The sequence below is a fragment of the Vulpes lagopus genome, chromosome X (genome assembly GCF_018345385.1).
Source record: "Vulpes lagopus strain Blue_001 chromosome X, ASM1834538v1, whole genome shotgun sequence".
Lineage (NCBI taxonomy): Eukaryota > Metazoa > Chordata > Mammalia > Carnivora > Canidae > Vulpes > Vulpes lagopus.
In genome coordinates, this window is record NC_054848.1 from 42,087,747 (window position 1) to 42,108,623 (window position 20,877).

At 51.0% G+C, this 20,877-nt stretch overlaps 1 protein-coding gene and 1 non-coding gene across 6 annotated transcripts; one reads left to right on the forward strand and one right to left on the reverse strand.

Annotated features, from left to right (window-relative positions):
• Nucleotides 1–219: 219 nt before the first annotated feature.
• On the forward strand, nucleotides 220–20,613 carry HDAC6 (histone deacetylase 6). 5 transcript variants are annotated; one of them, XM_041741108.1, is made up of 29 exons: nucleotides 220–347; nucleotides 1,429–1,551; nucleotides 1,632–1,760; nucleotides 1,897–1,985; nucleotides 3,286–3,370; nucleotides 3,467–3,507; nucleotides 4,191–4,302; nucleotides 4,434–4,531; nucleotides 5,698–5,802; nucleotides 5,928–5,996; nucleotides 12,390–12,516; nucleotides 12,623–12,688; nucleotides 12,781–12,840; nucleotides 12,940–13,029; nucleotides 13,371–13,477; nucleotides 13,575–13,642; nucleotides 13,873–14,038; nucleotides 14,146–14,274; nucleotides 14,356–14,524; nucleotides 14,811–14,944; nucleotides 15,512–15,580; nucleotides 15,669–15,861; nucleotides 17,129–17,278; nucleotides 18,569–18,743; nucleotides 18,853–19,310; nucleotides 19,392–19,511; nucleotides 19,646–19,792; nucleotides 19,888–20,016; nucleotides 20,216–20,613. In XM_041741108.1, the coding sequence occupies exons 2-29, from the start codon at nucleotides 1,459–1,461 to the stop codon at nucleotides 20,282–20,284; spliced, it is 3,447 nt and encodes a 1,148-aa protein (XP_041597042.1). In that variant the 5' UTR covers nucleotides 220–347; nucleotides 1,429–1,458; the 3' UTR covers nucleotides 20,285–20,613. The 5 variants fall into 5 exon arrangements, with proteins under 5 accessions (XP_041597042.1, XP_041597039.1, XP_041597040.1 ...); XM_041741105.1 differs by lacking the exon at nucleotides 220–347 and adding an exon at nucleotides 423–705; XM_041741106.1 differs by lacking the exon at nucleotides 220–347 and adding an exon at nucleotides 424–705 and having other exon boundaries at nucleotides 4,191–4,287.
• LOC121483690 lies at nucleotides 5,377–5,488 on the reverse strand. The gene has a single exon (XR_005985809.1). It is a non-coding gene; the product is annotated as a U6 spliceosomal RNA (small nuclear RNA).
• Nucleotides 20,614–20,877: the final 264 nt, after the last annotated feature.

The window sequence follows — 20,877 nt, forward strand, 5'->3', positions numbered from 1 at the left end:
TGCACTCAGTAAACTTCCTTCCATCCTACCAACCATATTCCCAGCAGAATAGCAGCAGCTAACATTTAGTGAGTGCTTCCTGTGGGCCACCTTAGTGAATATTAACTCGGAAAAACCTCACAGCATTTAACTTCGTCACCACTCCCATTCTGGCCACCACCAGTCATCCTCCAATATCCACCGCGCTCCGGGGCCCTGCCGCCAGCCCGCCCGCGCTACGTCATCACAGCGCGCCGCGCAGAAAGCCACCAGAAAAGAAACCGCCCCTTCCTAATTCCCTCGCTTGCTTGTTTGCTCTCTTGAGTCATCGTACAGGACAACTGGCGCGGGTCCGGAGGACTCCTAAGGTGACCGGACAAGGATCGAGAGACAGCGGCCACAGGAGCCAGGACGGCAGCGGCGGTGGTTGGGGGAGGGGCGGGCTAGAGCCTGAGCGCCACCTCAAACCGCCGGCGCACGCTTCACGCAGGCGCAGCACAGCCAGCGTTGCGCGCTGACGCACCCACGGCGTTTGTGAGCTCGCGGGAAGTATGGCCCGCCTGAAGGGCGCGTCCCTGAGCACCGACGCACAGCGTAGGCGGATCGGGGCGGGCAGTAGAGACAGGCCCAATGGAAAAGAGGGCCTCAAGCACCCGCCGTCCCGCAGGTCGCCAGGAATTTGGCGGCGGGAGCCCTGGGCGGAGTTTGAAAAAAGGGCTGCGCTCAGTGAGTGGAGCCGAAGGGATTGGTCGGCGTCGGCTGTGGGGTCGGGAAGGGGGAGGGGACTCGTGGGAGGCGGCCTGAAACTGGCTGAAGGGATTTGGTGGAGCTTGAGGGTAGGGTTTGAGCAGGGGGTGGGATCTGGTGGAAGGAAAGGGGCAGTTCCCCGAGGAGCGAGGCTCCTTGAAACGTTAGGGGCGGGATCTGGCCAAGTGGAAGGTGTCGGTCCAGCCTGATAAGGGGTGGAGTTAAGTGGATCGTTAAGGGTGGAGTCGGGGCCAGAGCGGGGTCTGGGTCTGGCTGAGTGAAAGGGTGGGTGATTATTCTGGGAGATTAGCTGGAAGGGGCAGATTTGTGAAGGGGTGGGGTCTTGGCGAGGCTTGGAGGAATGAAAGAGTCTGGGAATGTGATTTGGGGGAGCGGAAAGGGCGGTGATTAGCTGGAATGGGCCGGCGCTAGGATGGACTGAGCCTGGGGACTTATTGCTCCGCTAAAGGGCAAGACTTTTAAAGGGGAAAGAATAGTGTTAAGGGGTGGAGCCTACTGGGATGGGCGGGACCAGGTGGAGTGGACACCCCAGTGGAAGGAGAAGGCCTTGAAAGGGGTGGAGTTTAGAAGGCGGTGGGGAGTAGGATAGCAGAAGGGATGGAGACTGTATAGGGGGCGGGGTCTGGGAGGCCCTCAGGGCACTCCAGCCTGTTGGTAGTCACCGCCGCCCCACCCCCCCAGAGCCGCGTCAGGGGTGAAGTCTCCCCGACCATGACCTCCACCGGCCAGGATTCCACCACAACCAGGCAGCGAAGGAGTAGGCATAACCCCCATTCGCCCCCCCACGACTCCAGCGTCACCTCGGTGAGGCCCCAAACCTGCCTGATGGGGGGGAGGAGCAGTAGGCCGTGCCCTGGAATCTGACCCTTCTCTCTGTTTGGCAGAAGCGAGGTGTTAAGAAGGGTGCCTTAAGCCACTCCAGCCCTAGTCTAGCAGAGGTAAAGAAGAAAGGCAGAATGAAGAAGCTCAGCCAAGCAGCAGAGCAAGACCTAATCGTGGGCCTGCAAGGGCTGGTGAGAGTGGCCTGGGCTCAATGGATTTAGCTTCCTGTGACAATCAGAATCCTGTGGTTCTCCCTCCTGGACAGTGTGTGTTCCTTCTGACTCGGGCCCAAAGTGGATCAGTTTCTCCCCTTTTTTCTCCCTGCAGGATCTGAACCTTGAGGCCAAGACACTTTGTGGCACTGGATTGGTGTTTGATGAGCAACTAAATGAATTCCACTGCCTCTGGGATGACAGGTGAGGCTGGCTCCTCCAGACGGTACCCTAACCACAAAAATAAATGCCCTTAGAGCCCATTAGCAAGAACGAAAAGCCATTCTTATGCTAGCCTGGAGACTGGCAGCAGATGATTTCAAGTGGGGAGGCTTAGGCTTGAAAAGATTCTTTTCATTTGGCCAACACCTCCTGAGTATGCACTGTGTTCCAGGAGTTGGTGATACAGACATGTCAGACAAGACAGACAGGGCCCCTTCTCTAGGAGCTGTTAGTTGAGTAGGAGAGCAGATCATTAAACAGCCAACAGCAGTGTGAAGTATTTAACGAAGGATAACCCCAGACCAGGGGATTCAAGAGTGTTTGATAGAGGACCCTAGACTAGCATTCCAGGGTTCACAGAAGGCTTCCTTGAAGAAAGGATATTTCATGCATAAATGCAAGAATTTATACCTCCCATTTGCTCACACATGTTGTAATTCTTTTGGCTCTGTGTTGGAAATGTATTCAGTACCTGACCTCTCCTTACCACCTCCACTGCCACCACCACCATCACTTACCTAGACTTGGCCGAGGCCTTCTCCTTGGCTGCCTGCTTTCACCCTCACCCTGCTGTCTGTTCTCCACATGGCAGCCAAAGAAAACCAAAATACGTATGAGATGATGTTGTCTCTCTCTTTTTAATTACTTTTTAACTGAAGTATAGTTGACATACTGCATTACATTAGTTAGAGTCCTGTTCTCTTTTTTAGAATCCTTCAAGGGTATACCATTGCCCTCAAGGTAAAGTCCAGATTCTTCATTCTGGCCTATAACGTACCACGTGATCTGGCTCCACACCACTTCAGTGACCTCATCAGCCAGTCACTTGCGTAGCTTCATTTCACCCACACTGGTCCCCCTGCTGTTCCTCCAGCATCGCCAGGCACTCTGTCAGCTCGGGTCTTTATCCTGGCTGGCCCTCTCTTCCAGAAACTCATTTCCACCTTCTCCTCGCCCAGTTAACATTCCCATCTCAAGGAGACTTGCTACAAGAGGTCTTTGTCTGCTCCCCTTCCCCCACACCTGCTGTTGGAGGCCTTCCTAGTCTATATCATGGTTTGCTCATTTATCACACTTATGTGTGTATGTCCCCTCTCCCAACAGAAGACTCATGATGGCAAAAGATTTCATTCTCGAATACGTCTGCCATCTCCTGAGGAGCTAGGGATGCCGTGGTAGACAAAACAAACAGAACCCCTGCCTCCGGGAAGATTGCATTTTAGAGGGGGAAGAGAGAGTCTGTGTGTGTATGTGTGTGTAACTGTATGTCTTGTCAACCCAGCTTTCCTGAGGGCCCTGAGCGGCTCCATGCCATCAAGGAACAACTGATCCAGGATGGCCTCCTGGACCGCTGCGTGTACTTCCAGGTGAGTCCCTCAGCTGACACCCTGGGTGGTGGGCAGGAGCTGGCAGAGCCTGGGTGCGGCCAATGCCTTAGCCCTTTATTCCTTGTGTCTCTCCAGGCTCGGTTTGCTGAAAAGGAGGAGCTGATGTTGGTTCACAGGTGAAGGCTTCAGGGCCTTGTAGCGGTGGGGAGGAGGCCACCCTGGGCCAACCAGGGCAGGCCGCGTTCTCTGGGAAGGAATGTCCTAGGCCTTGTGGCCTTGGGCAAGTTGCTGAGTCTCTGAATCTGAGCGTCCTCGCCTATCACACAGGCACTTGTAAACAGAAGTTCCTCAGGAGGCTCCGGGATGTGTTGAGTGCTTAGAGTGGTGTCTGCCATGTCATCAGCCCACAATAGGCTGTTGGTATTACAACCTAGTGTGTAAACAGAGGATGGACATGTGGAGAGTGATTAGAGGTTCCTCCATGGGCTGCAGGAACCCAGAGTGAGGGCCCTGGTGTGATGTGATTCAAGGAGAGCTAGCTTGGCAGAGGGGCTGTCTGAGCTGAGAAAGAGTGAGTCAGATGAAGAGGAAAGCTGAGGGAAGGGAGGTACAGACAGCTACAACAGTATGGCCAATGGCCTGGGGGTAGGATTTATTCTGGCTAGAGCAGAGAGCAAGGGATATTACTGGAAATGAGGCTGGCTGGGGAAGAATCAGGAAACATGTCCTGTATCCCAGCTGATCCCTCAGATTGACAGTTGAGGGGGCCTGTCTTGACCAGGGCTCAGAAGGGACAGCCCTGACTCAGGCCCAGGAGGGAGGCAAATCCTTGAATCTCATCTCCTGTCTGTGTCCCCAGCCTAGAATACATTGATCTGATGGAGACGACCCAGTACATGAATGAGGGAGAGCTCCGCATCCTAGCTGACACCTATGACTCAGTTTATCTGCATCCGGTATGGATAAGAACTGTAAGAGCAGAGGGTGGTGGCAATCCTAGGGTTTCCCATCCCCATGCCCACCACATCCTGGGGAGGAGTAGTGGAGTGAACAGGGCTGCTCTCTCCCTTACTCCCTCTCTGGATCCCCACTGTCTTTTCAGAACTCCTATACTTGTGCCTGCCTGGCCTCAGGCTCTGTCCTTAGGCTGGTGGATGCAGTCCTGAGGAATGAGATCCGGAATGGCATGGCCATTGTCAGGTAGGACCCACCAGCATTTGGCTGTTTTATATTTTAAAAAATTCCTTCTCTCGAATGTAAAATGTATTGGTATGGGTGGTATATTCATATGGTTCAAGAGTCAAAAGATACAAGAGGGGATACCAAAAAAATCTCCTACCCTCATCCCTCAGAGACCTGCTTTCTCTCCTGGAGGTAGCCATTGTAACCAATGACTCATGTGTGTACCCAGAAACATTCTGTGTTTATTCGTGGAGTAAATGCCATATTTTATCAATGCTGAAATCTGTATTTTACCATCTTGAAAACCAGACTTATCTTGCAAACAGTGGCGTCTTAGAATTCATTTAGCAGTGTTTTCTGTTTTGTTGTTGGCATGTGAAATCACTGTACATCTTCACATTGTTGGCATCCCAAAATTGATGAAATGCAGAAGATACAGCCTTTCTCCTCCCCCTTTTTTTTAGCCACAAAAGGTGGTAGCACTCAACATGCTCCCTTCCGTACCATGCATTTTTCACTTCTAGGTCTTGGAAAGCTTTTCTCGAACAGTGCATGCCTTAGATCTGTGTAGAACGCCACTGTGCAAATGCACAGGAAGTTAACCAGCCCCCTAGAAATGGGCATTTTGGTTCTCCCCAGTCATTTGCTGTTTCCAAAACATGTGACAGCAAATACCATTATCCATTTAGAAACATTGTTATTTCACCCTTTATATTTTGTGGGCTGTGGGCTGAGTCCCCGGGAACAAAATGGCTGTGAGGGTGTGTGCACTGATCACTTTTATTTTACTTATTTTAAAAATTTTAATTTCAGTATAGTTAACATGCAGTGTTATATTAGTTTCAGGTATACAATATAGTGAAAAAAACATGGAACACTTTACAAATTTTTGTGTCACCCTTGCACAGTGGCCATGCTAATCCTCTCCCTCTCCCTCTGCCTACATTTTAGTATATGTGCTGCCAAAGGGAGCATTACACTTTGATAACTTTAACGAACATTATGCAATTTCCTTTGGGTAGAGAGCAGTAGATGAGGTGAAGGTCTGGGGGCCCCAGGTACTCAGTTCCTGACAGATTTGCAACCAGAGGAGTTGGTGGTCTAGAATTGGAACACAGGGGAGGGTCTGCCTCTGTAGAGGAGGACCCCCACCCCCAATCTGTGGCCTTCCCTGTCCTGCCCAGGCCTCCTGGACACCATGCCCAGCACAGCCTTATGGATGGGTATTGCATGTTCAACCATGTGGCCGTGGCTGCCCGCTACGCTCAACAGAAGCATAACATTGAGAGGTCAGCAGCAAGCAGGGGGGCGGGGGTGGTAGGGGTGGCACAGGGTAGGGTATCCTGGTCTGGGCCCTTCCGCCAGATGCACCTTGATCCTCTTACATAGTACCCCACCTCTGTCATCCTCACAGGGTCCTTATCGTGGATTGGGACGTACACCATGGTCAAGGAACACAGTTTACCTTTGACCAGGACCCCAGGTATGCCCTGAGTGCTGCCTTAGATGCTAGACTTCCAGCCACCCCCGCATCCTTACAGGCCCAGCCAGAAGGAGCCTAGGCAGGAACGGAAGGCATTCACATTCATCAGGCCCACCTTAGAACCCAGTTCTGTGCAGCTCTCTGCATTGCCTTCTTTCTTGCTTGATTTCACTGTGAGGCAGGGTCCACTGGCTTCCCCATTTTACAGATGGGGGAACTGAGGCTTACAGCTCACACGGTCATACAAAGTAGTGGGAGAGATGAGATTTGAGCCCACAGATGTTTGAAGACCTTGTTCACAAGTTTCCCTAGGAGCTGGAGTGAACTTCAAATTACGGGTTTATTTTTCTGATTCTGACTACTGCAAAATATTTAATGAAATTGAACAACATTGGGGCACTTAAGTGGCTCAGTCGGTAAGGTGTCTGCCTTAGGCCCAGGTCATGATCCCAGGATCCTGGGATCAAGCCCCATGTCGGGCTCTTTGCTCAGTGGGGAGCCTGCTTCTCCTTCTCCCTCTGCATACTACTATGCTTATACTTTTTTTTTTCTGTAAAATAAATAAAGTCTTTTTTAAAAATTCTAGCAGGATTTTAAAAAAAGAAAAGATAATTGAGCAATACAGAAATGTCTAAAGCAGCGAGTCTCCTGGAATTCCTGCCACTTCCAAATAACTTATTGATAGTGTCAGTTATATTCTTACAGAATTTTTTCTTTAGATGGATGAATATTTAGTATGGTCATTAATGCACCCCCTAATGGGATGTTGCTTTCTGTGTTCTTCGGCAATTTGCTTTTTGCATTTAACAACGTGTCCTGGGCACCTCTCCACATTAGTGCCTCTAAAGAACACCTTGGTCTTTGCAAGGAGCGTTCAGTATCCCGTTGTATAGCTGTATCTCTGGTCATTTAACCCTCAGACATTTATGGTGCTTTCCAGTTTTTGCTATAACAGACAGTTCTACAATGAAAATATATCATTTTATATTATCTTAAAATCTGTAATTTAGAAAGATGTAACTTTGCATTCCTCCTTTGTACACGTATAGGATGAATTTCCAAGTGTGGATTGCTGGGTCAGAGGGTCAATGGGCTTTCAAATCTGGGGTCTCGGGATCCCTGGGTGGCGCAGTGGTTTGGCGCCTGCCTTTGGCCCAGGGCGCGATCCTGGAGACCCAGGATCGAATCCCACGTCGGGCTCCCGGTGCATGGAGCCTGCTTCTCCCTCTGCCTGTGTCTCTGCCTCTCTCTCTCTCTCTCTCTGTGACTATCATAAATAAATAAAGAAAAAAAAAATCTGGGGTCTCCTGCCAGACTTCCCTCCTAAAATGTGGCACCAGCTTACCCTTCCTGTGGAAAGTGATTGAGCAAGTCCTCGTCAGTAGGGACACTAAGTGTTGTTTTATTCAGCCTTCTATCAAATCAATTGCATAGAATACCCTTTTTCCCCCACAGATCCCAAGTTCCCATGGCCTATTATTTAATCTAGGTTGGCAGTTCTCTGAACATTGCTTTATTATTATGTAGCATTCAAAGTTGCTGACAGGTGTCTGACTTTTATTTCTTTCTGAGTAATCCATTTCCCTCTCCAAAGATACCACTTTCTTCTTTCTATCCCTGTGTTCTGAACTTTCATCCCGGCCCGCCCCTTCATTCCTCTTAGCAGGGAGTAGACATTTTACATCTGAAGACTCATGCCTTTCTTAAATCCTCAGATGCTTTTTTTTTTTAAAGGATAGTCTTTTTTTAATTTTTTTTTAGATTTTATTTATTTATTAATGTGAAACACACACGGAGAGGGAGAGAGAGAGACAGAGACACAGGCAGAGGGAGAAGCAGGTTCCATGCAGGGAGCCTGATGTGGGACTCGATCCCGGGTCTCCAGGACCACGCTCCAGGCTGCAGGCGGCGCTAAACCACTGCGCCACCAGGGCTGCCCTCCTCAGATGCTTTCTTCTTAAGAGTCTTTTTAAGAAAAATTTATTTATTTATTTGAGAGACAGAGAAAGAGCAAGAGAGCATGAGTGAGGTGAGGGACAGAGTGATGAGCAGACTCCTGCTGAGCAGGGAGCCCAGTGTGGGGCTCAATTCCAGGATCCTGGGATCATGACCCGAGCCAAAGGCAGATGCTTAACTGAGTAAGCCACCCAGGTGCTCCTGTATTCCACTGTATTCTGTCTGGTCTCTTGTATTCTCTTTTTTTAAAGATTTTATTTATTCATGAGAGACACAGGCAGAGGGGAAGCAGACTCCCCACAAGGAGCCTGATGTGGGACTTGATCCCAGACCCTGGGATCACGCCCTGAGCCGAAGACAGACGGTAAAGCGCTGAGCCACCCAGGTGTCCCTCTCTCGTGTTTTCTTCTTCATTTTGCTCTGTGTCCTGGGAGATTTCCTCAACTATATTATATCTTGAAGCTCTTCCATTGAATTACATATTTAGACATTGTTTTCATCTTCAAAAGCACTTTCTTCCTCCCTGTTTCTGCATCCTCTTATTCGTCAGCTTGTTTTTAGAGAGGAGTAATTAGAAGTGCTCTAAGTTTTCCTCAGTTTGCCTCAAATGTCTAGCAGTTCTTATTTGGCATTCATATTGAAAAATGCTGCTGAAGGTGGCTGTCCTGGGGCTGCTTTTCTGGAGTGCATACCAGTCTGTTTCCTCAAAATTGTTTCCCCAGGGTGGGGGCAGGAAATGTCATGTCCACTGACAGATCTTAACCTTAGGGAGCATGGACAGGAAGCCATGCATCAGATGGGGTCCTGCCAAATGCCAGGAAAAGGGGGGGGGGACTCTTCTTGTGATGGCATCTCTTTTTTTTTACCGTCTGTCTTGCTGAACATTTGTCAGTTGTACTAATTTTTTCAAATCTAACTTTTGGCTTTTTTGGCCATCCACTGTTCTAGTGGGGTTTGGGTTTTTTTTTTTAAAGATTTTATTTATTTGAGAGAGAAAGTAAGTACAAGCAGGGGGAATGGCAGAGGGAGAGAGAGAAGCAGACTCCCCACTGAGCAGGGAGCCAGACATGGGACTCGATCCCAGGACCATAGGATCATGACCTGAGCCAAAGGCAGATGCTAAACCAACTGAACCACCCAGGTACCCCATGTTTATTTTTTTTAAGATTTATTTATTTTGAGAGAGAACAAGAGAAAGAGTGAGGGTAGGGGCAGAGGGAGAGAAACTCAAGCAGAATCAGCGCTGCACAGAGTCCTATGCAGGGCTCTATCCCATGACCCTGAAATCATGACCTGAGCCAAAACAAGAGTCAGACACTCAACTAGCTGAGCCACTCAGGCACTCCTAGCATTTATTTTTTATACTTAATTATTTTTTCTGTTTTTATCTTTATTAATCTCTTTCTCCTGTGTTATTTTGTCTGTTTCTGGCTTCTTGAATGCTTCAACAATTATCAACTCAGTTGGCCAATCTGATTTCATTTGTACCTGCCATCACTGCCATTCTTCTTTTTTTTATTACTGCCATCCTTCTGTAATATTTTTAAGTTAATCCCAGATTACCATATCATTTTTTTCTGTAAATATTCTAGAATATCTCTCTAAAACATAGAGGATGTATTTTAAATTAAAAAAAATTTACCATCGTATATCGTCTCTAAGCAAACAAGAATTCCCTAACTTCATTCATCATTCTTTTTGTTTTAATAAATGCATTGGAGGCTACAGCTGTGTTCTTTTGTGGATATGTTATTGACAATATGCACAGATATGAAGAATTGTAAATATATTCAATGCATTCTTTCTCATAAATAAGAATGTATAATTGGGGGGAAAAAAGCACACATTTATCCATGCCCTTCAATCTCCTAGCTCCCCATCCCTTGGGCTCTTAACTCCATCAGGTGGAGACAAATTGATCAAGCCTTAAAGTACTACTATGAAGATGATAAAAACAGGTAAACTAAGGCTAAGTAGTTAAGAGAACAAGAAAATCTAGTGAATTGGTCATTCAGTGAATTGGCTACTCAGAATTGATTTTGTGTACTTTGACCTGGATATGTACTTGATTTCTCCAGAAGGGAAACCTCAGGTCATCTTGGGTTCCCTCCGTGATCTGCTCAGCATGAGAGAGGGCTCCCTGAGGCCGTTGGAGTCTCAAAGACTATTTCCCAGGGATTTGTTGAAGTCTCTAATTGTCTCCATCTTTCTGAGATGATCCTTGTTTAAACTTCCTTTTACTGTCTTTTGACTGGGATTGTGGGAGAGCAAGGAGGTAAACCTGTGCTATCAGTCCACCATTCTTTTATTAGAAATCAGTGGAACTTATTTTAAAACCTCCTGCTGGGGTGCCTGGGTGACTCAGTTAAGCATCCAACTCTTGGTTTCAGCTCAGGTCATGATGTCAGGTCCCGGGATAGAGCGCTGTGTTGGGCTCCATGCTGCTTGAGATTCTCTCTCTCTCTCTCCCTCTCCCCTGCCCCTCTCCCCACTCATACTCTTTCTCTCCCAAATTAAAATAAATAAATCTTTAAACAAACAAGCAAGCAAAAAAAAAAACCCCTCCTGCTGTTTGCTTTGTTTCCTTGGGTGTTCATTCTGCTGGTTCTGGTGGCTGTCATGAGTTTGGCTTTCTTCCACTATTTTCTTTATTCTTTTCTTTCCCTGATGATCATCTTTATATTCCACTGTGGTTTTCTCTTTTTCTACTGGTTAACTTCCTTTAAAAAAAAGTTTAGAACTGATATTTATCAAAGTCAAAAGTAAAACAGTCGGGCCCCTGGGAGGCTCAGTCAGCTAGGCAATCTGCCTTTGGCTCAGGTCATGATCCCAGGGTCCTGGGATCGAGCCCCAAAGTCAGGCTCCCTGCTTGGTGGGGAGTCTGCTTCTCCCTCTGCTGCTCCCCCTGCTTGTAATCTGTCTGTCTCTCTCTCTCTCTCTCTGTCAAATAAATAAAATATTTTTTAAAAAGTAAAACAGTTATCTCTCACCTACTCAAGATCAGAACTTTTGCATGGGTTTCATTGCTCGATTCCAAGGTGTTTTCTTCGATTTCAAGAATCTTTCTATATCAGTTGCATCCATTTTCACTACCACATTATCAGCACTTTTTAAAATGTGACTAAGTTGGTTTAGATTCATTGCTTACTGCTATTCCTTGCATTTCTCTGAAGAAAGATAAAAACTGTTGCCTTAAATTCTTAAACAGGGGCAGCCCCAATGGCCCAGCGGTTTAACACTGCCTTCAGCCCAGGGCCTGATCCTGGAGACCCGGGATCCCACATCGGGCTCCCTGCATGGAGCCTGCTCCTCCCTCTGCCTGTGTCTCTGCCTCTCTGTGTGTCTGTCATGAATAAATAAATAAAATCTTTAAAAAGTTTTTAAAAAATTCTTAAACAAGACAGGGAGTTAACAGATGGATGGATGGAGGAAAGATTATTCATTTTGATTGCTCCCATCAGAATTAAGCCCTCCTACAGCCTCCTGCTGGGCTTTCTATCAGAACATAGACCTTCGTGCCTTTTCAGAGTCTGTTCTGTGTCTCTCTGGTGTATCCTCTGTCCTCACTGCCCTGAGTGCTCAGTGTCTCACCTACAAAATACAAGTAGTAGAGGTGACCTATAAGGTACTGGAGAGAAGGAAGGGCCCCTTCACTGGCCTCAGGAAGCCTCAGCCACCACCCCCACTTCAGCTGAACCACGCATATACAGAAACAAACTCCATGCCCCCTAAGCCCTAGCCCTCAAGGTTCCCCACATCCTTCAGGGGAAGCACTAGGCTCTCCAGCCTTGCCTGCTCTTCTTTTCCACGTTAGCTGGCTCCTGCCAGCTAAGAGCTGTATGCCTCCCTTGGGTCTCCAACATCACAGAATCTGTCCTGCTTGTCACCACCTTGGTCACGGGAGCCCATAGGGCAGGCTGGTAATGATTTTGATCCCATCGCTGTCAGGGTCTCCCAAGCTAGCACTGAGGAGAGTACCAAGTGGGTTTTTTTCTTTTAAGATTTTATTTATTTATTCATGGGAGACAGAGAGGCAGAGACATACACAGAGGTAAAGCAGGTTCCCTGCAGGGAGCCCTATGTGGGACTTGATCCCAGGACGCTGGGATCACCCCCTGAGGTCCTTTTTTTTAAAAAAAATTATATTTATTTATTCATGAGAGACAGAGAAAGAAAGGCAGAGGATACCAGTGTTTTTGCCAGTGAGAGAGCAAGTGCACGAATGAGTGAAGTGTTGGAGAAACAGGAACATTCATGAATGGAAGGGTGGATAAGTTGGCGACTAAATAGAATGAATGGATGTGAGAGTTGAGTTAGTGGGGAAATGGATGAGAGAATGAATGAGTGGCCAAGTCAGCTGGGTGCTGTGGGTTGGGGTGTCTGGGGGCATTGACTCTCAACTGCCCCCCACCTTTTTTTCCCCCTCCCTGCCTCCAGCGTCCTCTATTTCTCCATCCACCGCTATGAGCAGGGTCGGTTCTGGCCCCACCTGAAGGCCTCTAACTGGTCCACCATAGGTTTTGGCCAAGGCCAGGGATATACCATCAATGTGCCTTGGAACCAGGTCAGCGTCTGCCCGCCCTACACCTCCAAAGTCAGGCCCCACCCTACCCTTCAGCCGGTTTCGGGGCAGAGGGCAGAATGTCCCCATTGTGCTGCTCTGTCTGCAGGTGGGGATGCGAGATGCTGACTACATTGCTGCTTTCCTGCGCCTCCTTCTGCCAGTCGCCCTTGAGGTCCTGGGGGTCTGGGGTGTGTTGGGACAGGAACAATGTTGAGGGATGGGCCGTGAGGGCAAGTGGCCTCATGTAGTCCCTTTCCCCCTCAGTTCCAGCCCCAGCTGGTCCTGGTGGCCGCTGGATTTGATGCCCTCCAAGGGGACCCCAAGGTAAGGTGGGCTGCCTGGGATGGTACGTGGGCAGAAGGGGGCTGCATTGAGCCAGGCTGATCCTCCACACACATCCCCCACCCCCCTACCCCCACCCAGGGTGAGATGGCCGCCACTCCGGCAGGGTTCGCTCAGCTAACCCACCTGCTCATGGGTCTGGCAGGAGGCAAGCTGATCCTGTCTCTGGAGGTGAGTGACTCCCTTCAAGTCTCAGCCTGTCTATGGATCCATCCAGGAGGACATTAGAACAAAGCTTTCAGGTTAGGCAGGAGTCTGTCCCAGCCCTTCTGCTTACTAGCTGGACCACCTCATCTAAGTCACTGAACTTACTTGTACCCCCACTTGCCTTGTGCAAAATGGGCATCATAACTGTAGTGATTGCCTCCCTGCACTGTTTGGTGAACGAAATGGAAGTCAGCCTTCATTTTCCTTGTTGCTTGCTGTGTAGTCAGCACCCTAGTAGCATTACTGCTGTTCTTCCTTCATAATGTGTGGCTCTTTCCTGATCCCCCCCCCCACTCCTTTCCCAGGGCGGCTACAACCTCCGCGCCCTGGCTGAGGGTGTCAGCGCCTCACTCCACACCCTTCTGGGAGACCCCTGCCCCATCCTGGAGTCTCCCAGTGCCCCCTGCCCAAGGTGAGCACCCTAGTGGAGGGTGGAGGAGGAGAAAAGTGGGACCCGTACTGCCCGCCCACTGGCCATCTGATCACATTTCCCCTCCCCTGCCCTCTAGTGCCCAGGCGTCACTCTTCTGCGCCCTGGAAGCCCTGGAGCCCTTCTGGGAGGTCCTTGTGAGATCAGGTAGGAGGCAGGGAGGGGGCTAGGTGGGGAGTCAAGCATGAAATGAGCCCTTGAGAGAGACTCTCCCAGACCCTGCATGACTTTTCCTGGTAGGGGAGCGTCAGGACCTCTCTCGCCCTGGACCCTGGTTTCAGGCCTCTCACCTCTTTTATGTTTGGGTAAACTGAGTTCCAGAGCATTACAGGGATCTGAGGTTGGGGAAGTAGAGTAAACGTGGCCTCCCTTTACAGCTGAGGCCCTGGAGGAGGACATCCTGGAGGAGGAAAAGGCGGAGAAGGAAGAGGAGAGACCGTGGCAGCCCTCAGTGCTCCCAGTTCTGACATGGCCCATGCTGCAGGCTCGCACAGGGCTGGTCTATGACCAGCGGATGATGGGTCACTACAACTTGTGGGACAAGTATGCAGTTGGAGGGCCACTGGCTAAATAGACAGGGACATTCCTCCCCCCTTTCTGAAGCACTAAGCCCTGTCTCTGTTCCTTGCCCACCCCCACCCCAAACCCAGCCATCACCCAGAGATGCCTCAGCGAGTCTTTCGGATCATGCGCCGTTTGGAAGAGCTGGGCCTTGCAGGGCGCTGCCTTACCTTGCCCACACGTCCTGCCACGGACGCTGAGCTGCTTACCTGCCACAGGTCAGACCTCCCTCCACCCCCCCACTACTGCCCTGGTGGAGGGGATGGAAGCACCCGACTGTCCCCCGTCTGTGCCTCCAGTGCCGAGTATGTGGGCCGTCTGCGGGCAACCGAGAAGATGAAAACCCGGGAGCTGCACCGCGAGGGCTCCAACTTTGACTCCATCTACATCTGCCCCAGCACCTTTGCCTGTGCGCAGCTGGCCACTGGCTCTGTGTGCCGCCTGGTGGAGGCTGTACTAGCCAGAGAGGTACCTCCTCCACAGTGTGTGTGTGTGTGGGGGGGGGGTCTTGGGAGGGGTAGGGGGGATGGAAAGAGGTGTGGGGCTGGGCCTTGAGGCGCACAGGAAGGAAGACCCCTGCTCCCCAGAGGCCTTGCTTACTGGCAAGTGCAGTGGGGGGATGGGGATTATAGGCTGGGGGCGCCTAGCAGCTGGGGGTAGTGGCAATGACGGAAGAAGAGAATAAAGGGAATAAAGGAGAGAGAAAGCAGCGAGGGCAGGTGGTCTAATCTTTGCTTCCTGCTCCTCCCCCCAGGTTTTGAATGGTGCTGCTGTGGTGCGTCCCCCAGGACACCATGCAGAGCGGGATGCCGCTTGTGGTTTCTGCTTTTTCAACTCTGTGGCTGTGGCTGCTCGCCATGCCCAGTCCATCAGTGGGCATGCGCTGCGGTGAGGGCTCCCTGGGCTCCATTACCCCCACCCCTGCCACCAGCCCAGTGCTTACTCACTGGGCCAGTGGTGCAGACTCCTACTAGGACTTACCCAGAAACACCCAAGTGTACTTTTGCCCAGTACTTCCCCAGAAAAGGACCAAGGATCTAGCCTTATAGTACTTAACCGGATAGGACCCCCAGATTGTGGCACCCAGTGTCTCCCTGCTCCCTCATTTCTGGCCCCTGATGGCCATCCTGACAGATTTCAAGGTCCAGGCCCCCAGTGCTTACTTCAGAAGACCCAGTATCCAGCTCCCCACATTTACCCATACAGGGGTTTTGGGGGGGTGGTTCTAGCCCCAAGCACTTGCTTGGGCTCATAGTGAAGACCTCAGGACCCAGTCTCTGGCCTTCATCCTTACTCTGATAGGACCCGCAAGCCTGCCACCCACTGCTTTCCCCCGGGACCCAGAGTTTTGCCGCCAGCAATAAATGCCCCTGCAGACAGACCCTGGGGTTCAAGCCCCTATCCTCTCTCAGGGGGCCAGTGTCCCAGGTCACTAAGGAGCCCTTCCCTCCCCAGGATCCTGATAGTAGACTGGGATGTCCATCATGGTAATGGAACTCAGCACATATTTGAGGAAGACCCCAGGTGAGGGGCTGGGGCAGGGGCCGGGGCATGCCTCAGGGGTGCCGGGGGCCACTAACCAGCCATGGTCGCCCCCTTCCCACCCCGGCAGCGTGCTCTACATTTCCCTGCATCGGTATGATCACGGCACCTTCTTTCCCATGGGGGATGAGGGTGCCAGCAGCCAGGTAGGCCAGGCCGCAGGCACTGGCTTCACTGTCAACGTGGCCTGGAATGGGCCCCGCGTGGGTGACGCCGACTACCTGGCTGCCTGGCATCGTCTGGTGCTTCCTATTGCCTACGAGGTATAGTATGGGATGCATGTGGCAGTGACTGTGTGGGTGACAGTGGGCCTGCATGTGTCTGACTTCCAGATGACTGATCCTGTGGGACAGCTGTAGTGGGTGACTGATCCTGTGGGTGGCTGTAGTGATGGCTGGCGGGGGGGGGAACGTTACTCTGCGATAGCCCTGGCATATTTCTGCCTCTGCAGAGTGGCTCTATGTGACCGCCTTCCCTGCGGTCCTATAATCATAAGGGACTTCCGGGTATGTGGTGGTGGACTTCTTTGGATGCATAGGAGGTGGCCCTGTGTGAGTGCCATCTCTGTGGAATTGCACATGCAAGGCAGGGAGGAGTTTGAGTGTGTGTGTGTGTGTGTGTGTGTGTGTGTGTGTGTGGCTGCACAAATGGCTCTTGGCCACCACCGTTTTGCTCTCTGGTGGCTGTAACACTGGATGTTACCATGCACTGCTCTCTCTGTGACAGCTGGTGCGTGGCTTTCAGCATGTGTGAGAGTATGTGTGACATCCCCCTCTGCCTGTCTGCCACAGCTGCTTGTGTGTCTGGCTGGCAATAGCCTGTGTATCTTTGCCTGACACTGCGTGAGTGTGTGGCTATAGATGACTGCTTTCTCTGTGTGCAGTGTGTGTGTGTGGTGATTTGGGTAATGGCACATGTAGGACTGTGTCTGTGTAGGGGTGGATGTGGCTTACCATCCCGTCTGTGAGGTACTGTTGTGTATGTGTGTGTGATTAGCACAATGTCAGTTCAGTCTATGTGCTACCGTCTCATATGTGTGGGCATGTGACCATTTTCTGCCTGTGGCACTTGTATTGTCACTTTCTGTGATGGAAGTATATGTGCACCTCCCTTTGGTACTGTGTATAAATCCCTGTGTTGTGCATGTATGTCCCATGTCACCATCTCCTGACATCTGAATCTCCACATTTCATGTCTCTGCCTTATGACTCTGCTTTGTGTCCCCATCTGTCCATTTCCAGAACTGTCTCCCAGTCTCTGTTGCGTCATGTCTCTCAGTCTATGTTTGGTGTGTCCACATCCCTGTTGATCTGTCTCCATGTCTCTGTCTCTGTGACCCTGATTCTGCCTGCCCTGTGTCTCCACGTCCTCCCCTCCCCTTCCTATTTTCAGGGCTCTGGTCCTGTGTCCCCCAGTCTGCAGTCCTCCATCTTTCTCTGACTGGCATCTCTATGTGTCTGGGTCACCCTCCCCTACTAGCTACCCAGGCCACCACACTCATGCCCCCATGTCTCTTCTCTCCTGGTTCAGTTTAACCCGGAACTGGTGCTGGTCTCAGCTGGCTTTGACGCTGCACGGGGGGACCCGCTGGGGGGCTGCCACGTGTCGCCAGAGGGCTATGCCCACCTCACCCACCTGCTGATGGGCCTCGCCAATGGCCGTGTTGTCCTAATCCTGGAGGTAATTCTCTTAGCCTCTCTTCCCACGGTGGGAGGACGGTTTGGAAGGCTTGAAGTCCTGCCCTCTCTGCTGGCTAGCTGCAACACTCGGGGGCAGCTTGCCGAAATCTGCTTTGAGTGTCCCCACCTGGGATTGTTGGTAGACACCCGGTGTCAATAACACCAGCTTAATAGCTTTAACTGAGTGCTTGGCATTTGCCGTGCGCTCCTCCCAGCTCTTCATGTGTAATATTAACCCGCTCACTTGCCAAAACAGCCTTCCGAGGTAGAGTCTGCTGACCTTGTCATCTTCCTCCCTCATGATCAGGAAAACTGAGGCACAGAGAGGTGTAGTGACTAGCCCACCTCCACACATCTGATGATGGCAGAGCCAGGGCTTGAACCCAAGCAGCCTTACTCACTCTGGCGTCTAAATCCTTTACCATTAGTTGAGCTATCTCAAGAAATCTCCCAAGACAAAGTTAACTCACTGACCTTTTGTGAGTCACTCAGTGCCCCTGCGCCACATCCCCCCCCCGTGCCTCAGTTTCCTCAACTGTAAGATGGGGCTGGCTACTCACAAAACAGTGCCTGGTGTGTGCTAAGTGCTGTATAAGTAGTTTCTAATTGTCGTGAGTTACATGTGCTAGTTGAACCCTCTCGGGCCACCTTACATGCTGCTATTTTTCACTACTGAGCAGATAAGGACAGTCACTCACAGAGATTAATTAGCTGCTCTAAGGTCCCACAGGGTGCCCAGGACCACTTGTGGCAGGGCAGGGAAATGGTGAAGAACTTGGACTCTCCCATCAGGTAGCCCAGCTCCCGACCTGAGCACTGCCTCTAACCCGCTGTGGGACTCAGACACATTATCTTACCACACTGAGCCTCAGTTTCTTTGTAGAAAGAGCAGAGACTGGGATTCCTATAGGATGTTGAGCAAAGGGGGTTTCCCTACAGACTGGGCACATGTGATGGTAAGGATTAAGTGATTTGATAACACATAAAATGCTCAATATAGGGTCTGGCACCCAGAAGGCACTTGAGGAATATTTGCTGTTACTAACATTACACTCAGTGCTACTGTCATCATGGTAATTATTATCTTGCACTTTACATCATAATTGATCTCCCTCAACAGCCCATCTGACTTGGTGGATGCTGCCCATCTGACAGATGTGTGTTCTACTCATTTGTCTTCACCCTCCAGACTTGCAGGGCCCTGGAGGGGGATTGGAAGGCAGAACATCTTGCCTCCCAGATTCCACGGGGACCCTCCATCATACTTTTCCTCCACTTTTTCTTAACAAAGGGTGGCTATAACCTGACATCCATCTCAGAGTCCATGGCTGCCTGCACCCGTTCCCTCCTTGGGGACCCACCACCACTGCTAACCCTGTCGCGGCCCCCACTATCGGGGGCCCTGGCCTCCATCACCGAGACCATCCAAATCCATCGCAGATACTGGCGCAGCTTGCGAGTCATGAGTGAGCAGACGTGGGGAACTGGGGGTGAAGGGGCTCATGAGAGAGCAGGGATCAGGGGCAGGATAGGAGAGAGCACTCAAACTCAAGGATCTCCCTCCTGTGGTTCCAGAGGTCGAAGACAAGGAGGGACCCTCTACTTCTGAGTTGATCACCAAGAAAGTGACCCAACCAGCCAACCCTGGGTCATCTGAGAGGATGACCACACCAGAAGGGAACATTCTGGACATAGACACAGAGAAGGGTCCCTCAGCATCATCCGTGGAAGAGTCCACTCCCGGGCAAGCTAAGTCAGAGACTGCTGTGGTGGAGCTCAATCAGGACCAGTCCTTGGAGGCTACCACAGGGGAAACCACTCTGGACCAGACCATCCCAGAGGCAGCCACAGAAGGAACCACACCAGGCCAGACCACCTCAGAGGAAGCTGTGGGGGGAGCTGAAGTGATCCAAACCTCATGTACTGATAACCAGACTCCCCCAACCTCACCTGTGCAAGGAGCCACACCCCAGATATCCCCCAGTAAACTGATTGAGAATCTCAGGACCTTGGAACTAAACAACAAGGCTGAGGTAAGACCTACCACACCCAGTTAGGGGGAAGAAGGGGCAAGAATCTGGCCTCTCAGATACATCTCTTACCTCTGCATCCAGAAGGCACCAGAATCTCAGATCCCAGAAGAGGAGGGGCTACTAGGAGAGGCAGCTGGAGGTCAGGACGTGGATGATTCTGTGCTGAATGAGAGCTGTGGGGACCATGCTGACACTGACCAGGTGAGCTCAGGCACCAGGGAGAAGACTGTGGCTTCTGTCTCTTGCCCGTTCCAGCCTCCAGCTAGGAAAATGTGGTGGAGGGACATGGGATGGGGAGATGGAGTCCCTAGCTCACTCAGTTTCATCCATTCCAGGTCGTGCTTTATGCCGTGACACCGCTGCCCTGGTGTCCCCATTTGGTGGCAGTGTGCCCCATCCCTGAGTCAGGCCTCGACGTGACCCAACCTTGTCAGGACTGTGGAGTGCTCCAGGAGAACTGGGTGTGTCTCTCTTGCTATCAGGTAGGCAGCAGAAGAAGGGGTTGGGGTGGAGGTTGGCTGGGAGCAGACTGCCGGTGGGTACTGATCCCCACTCAATCCTCACTTCCCAACTTCAGGTATACTGCGGTCGTTACATCAGTGCTCATATGCTCCACCACCACGAAGACTCAGGACACCCGCTGGTCCTCAGCTACGTCGACCTATCCACCTGGTGTTACAACTGTGAGGCCTATGTCCACCACCAGGTGGGTCCTGGGCAGAGCCTCTAACGCGTGCGCACACACACCCTCACACAGACCTTCTGTGCTTGGGTAAAGGGAGAGTGAGGACCCTTCTGCATGTAGGACAGGACAGTCCAGGAGAAGGGTGGTTGAGGACTGGTGTGGGGCAACCTCCTGGCTGAGGGGTCCTCACTCTCCTCCCCACCCTCTCTCGCCTCCTCAGGCTCTCCTAGATGTGAAGAACGTTGCTCACCAGAACAAGTTTGGGGAGGACATGCCCCACTCACACTAAATCCCAGAAAATGCTTCTCATCTCCACCTTCTGAGGATTCAGATGAAGCACAGCCCCACTCCATCCCATCCTGAAGACTTTTCAGCTCCCCTGGGATGCTGATTTAAGCATCAATACTTGTAAGAGGACTGTGATGATCAATTGTAAATCTCCCCCTGCCCACTGCCTGTTTGAGGGACTCCATCTAACCTGCCCTGGAAAGAAACGGGGGGCAGTTCAGTGGTCCCAAGAGGGGGCTGATATCCTGAACCGGATACTTTGGAGGGAGGGGATCAACTGACAATATATAGCTGAGTTGCATTTGTAATAAAGGACAAGCTATTACAAAACCTGGAGAGAGCCTTTTAACCTTAAGTAAAGAACACCACACCTCTGGCCAACAGGTCCAAGGTGTAATGAAGGAATGAGGGCATGGGTCCTTATCGGGTCAACCCCCTGCCCAACCAGAGTCCGAAAAACTAACTGGGAATAGGGCAAGCAGCTTGACTGGCTCTACTATAGATTAAATGGTGGAATCCCTGAGCAAATGAGTGCCTGCCCTAGAAATAGCCTCACTGCCAGTCTCAGCTACACCCTGGGCTGAGAAGGGGGGA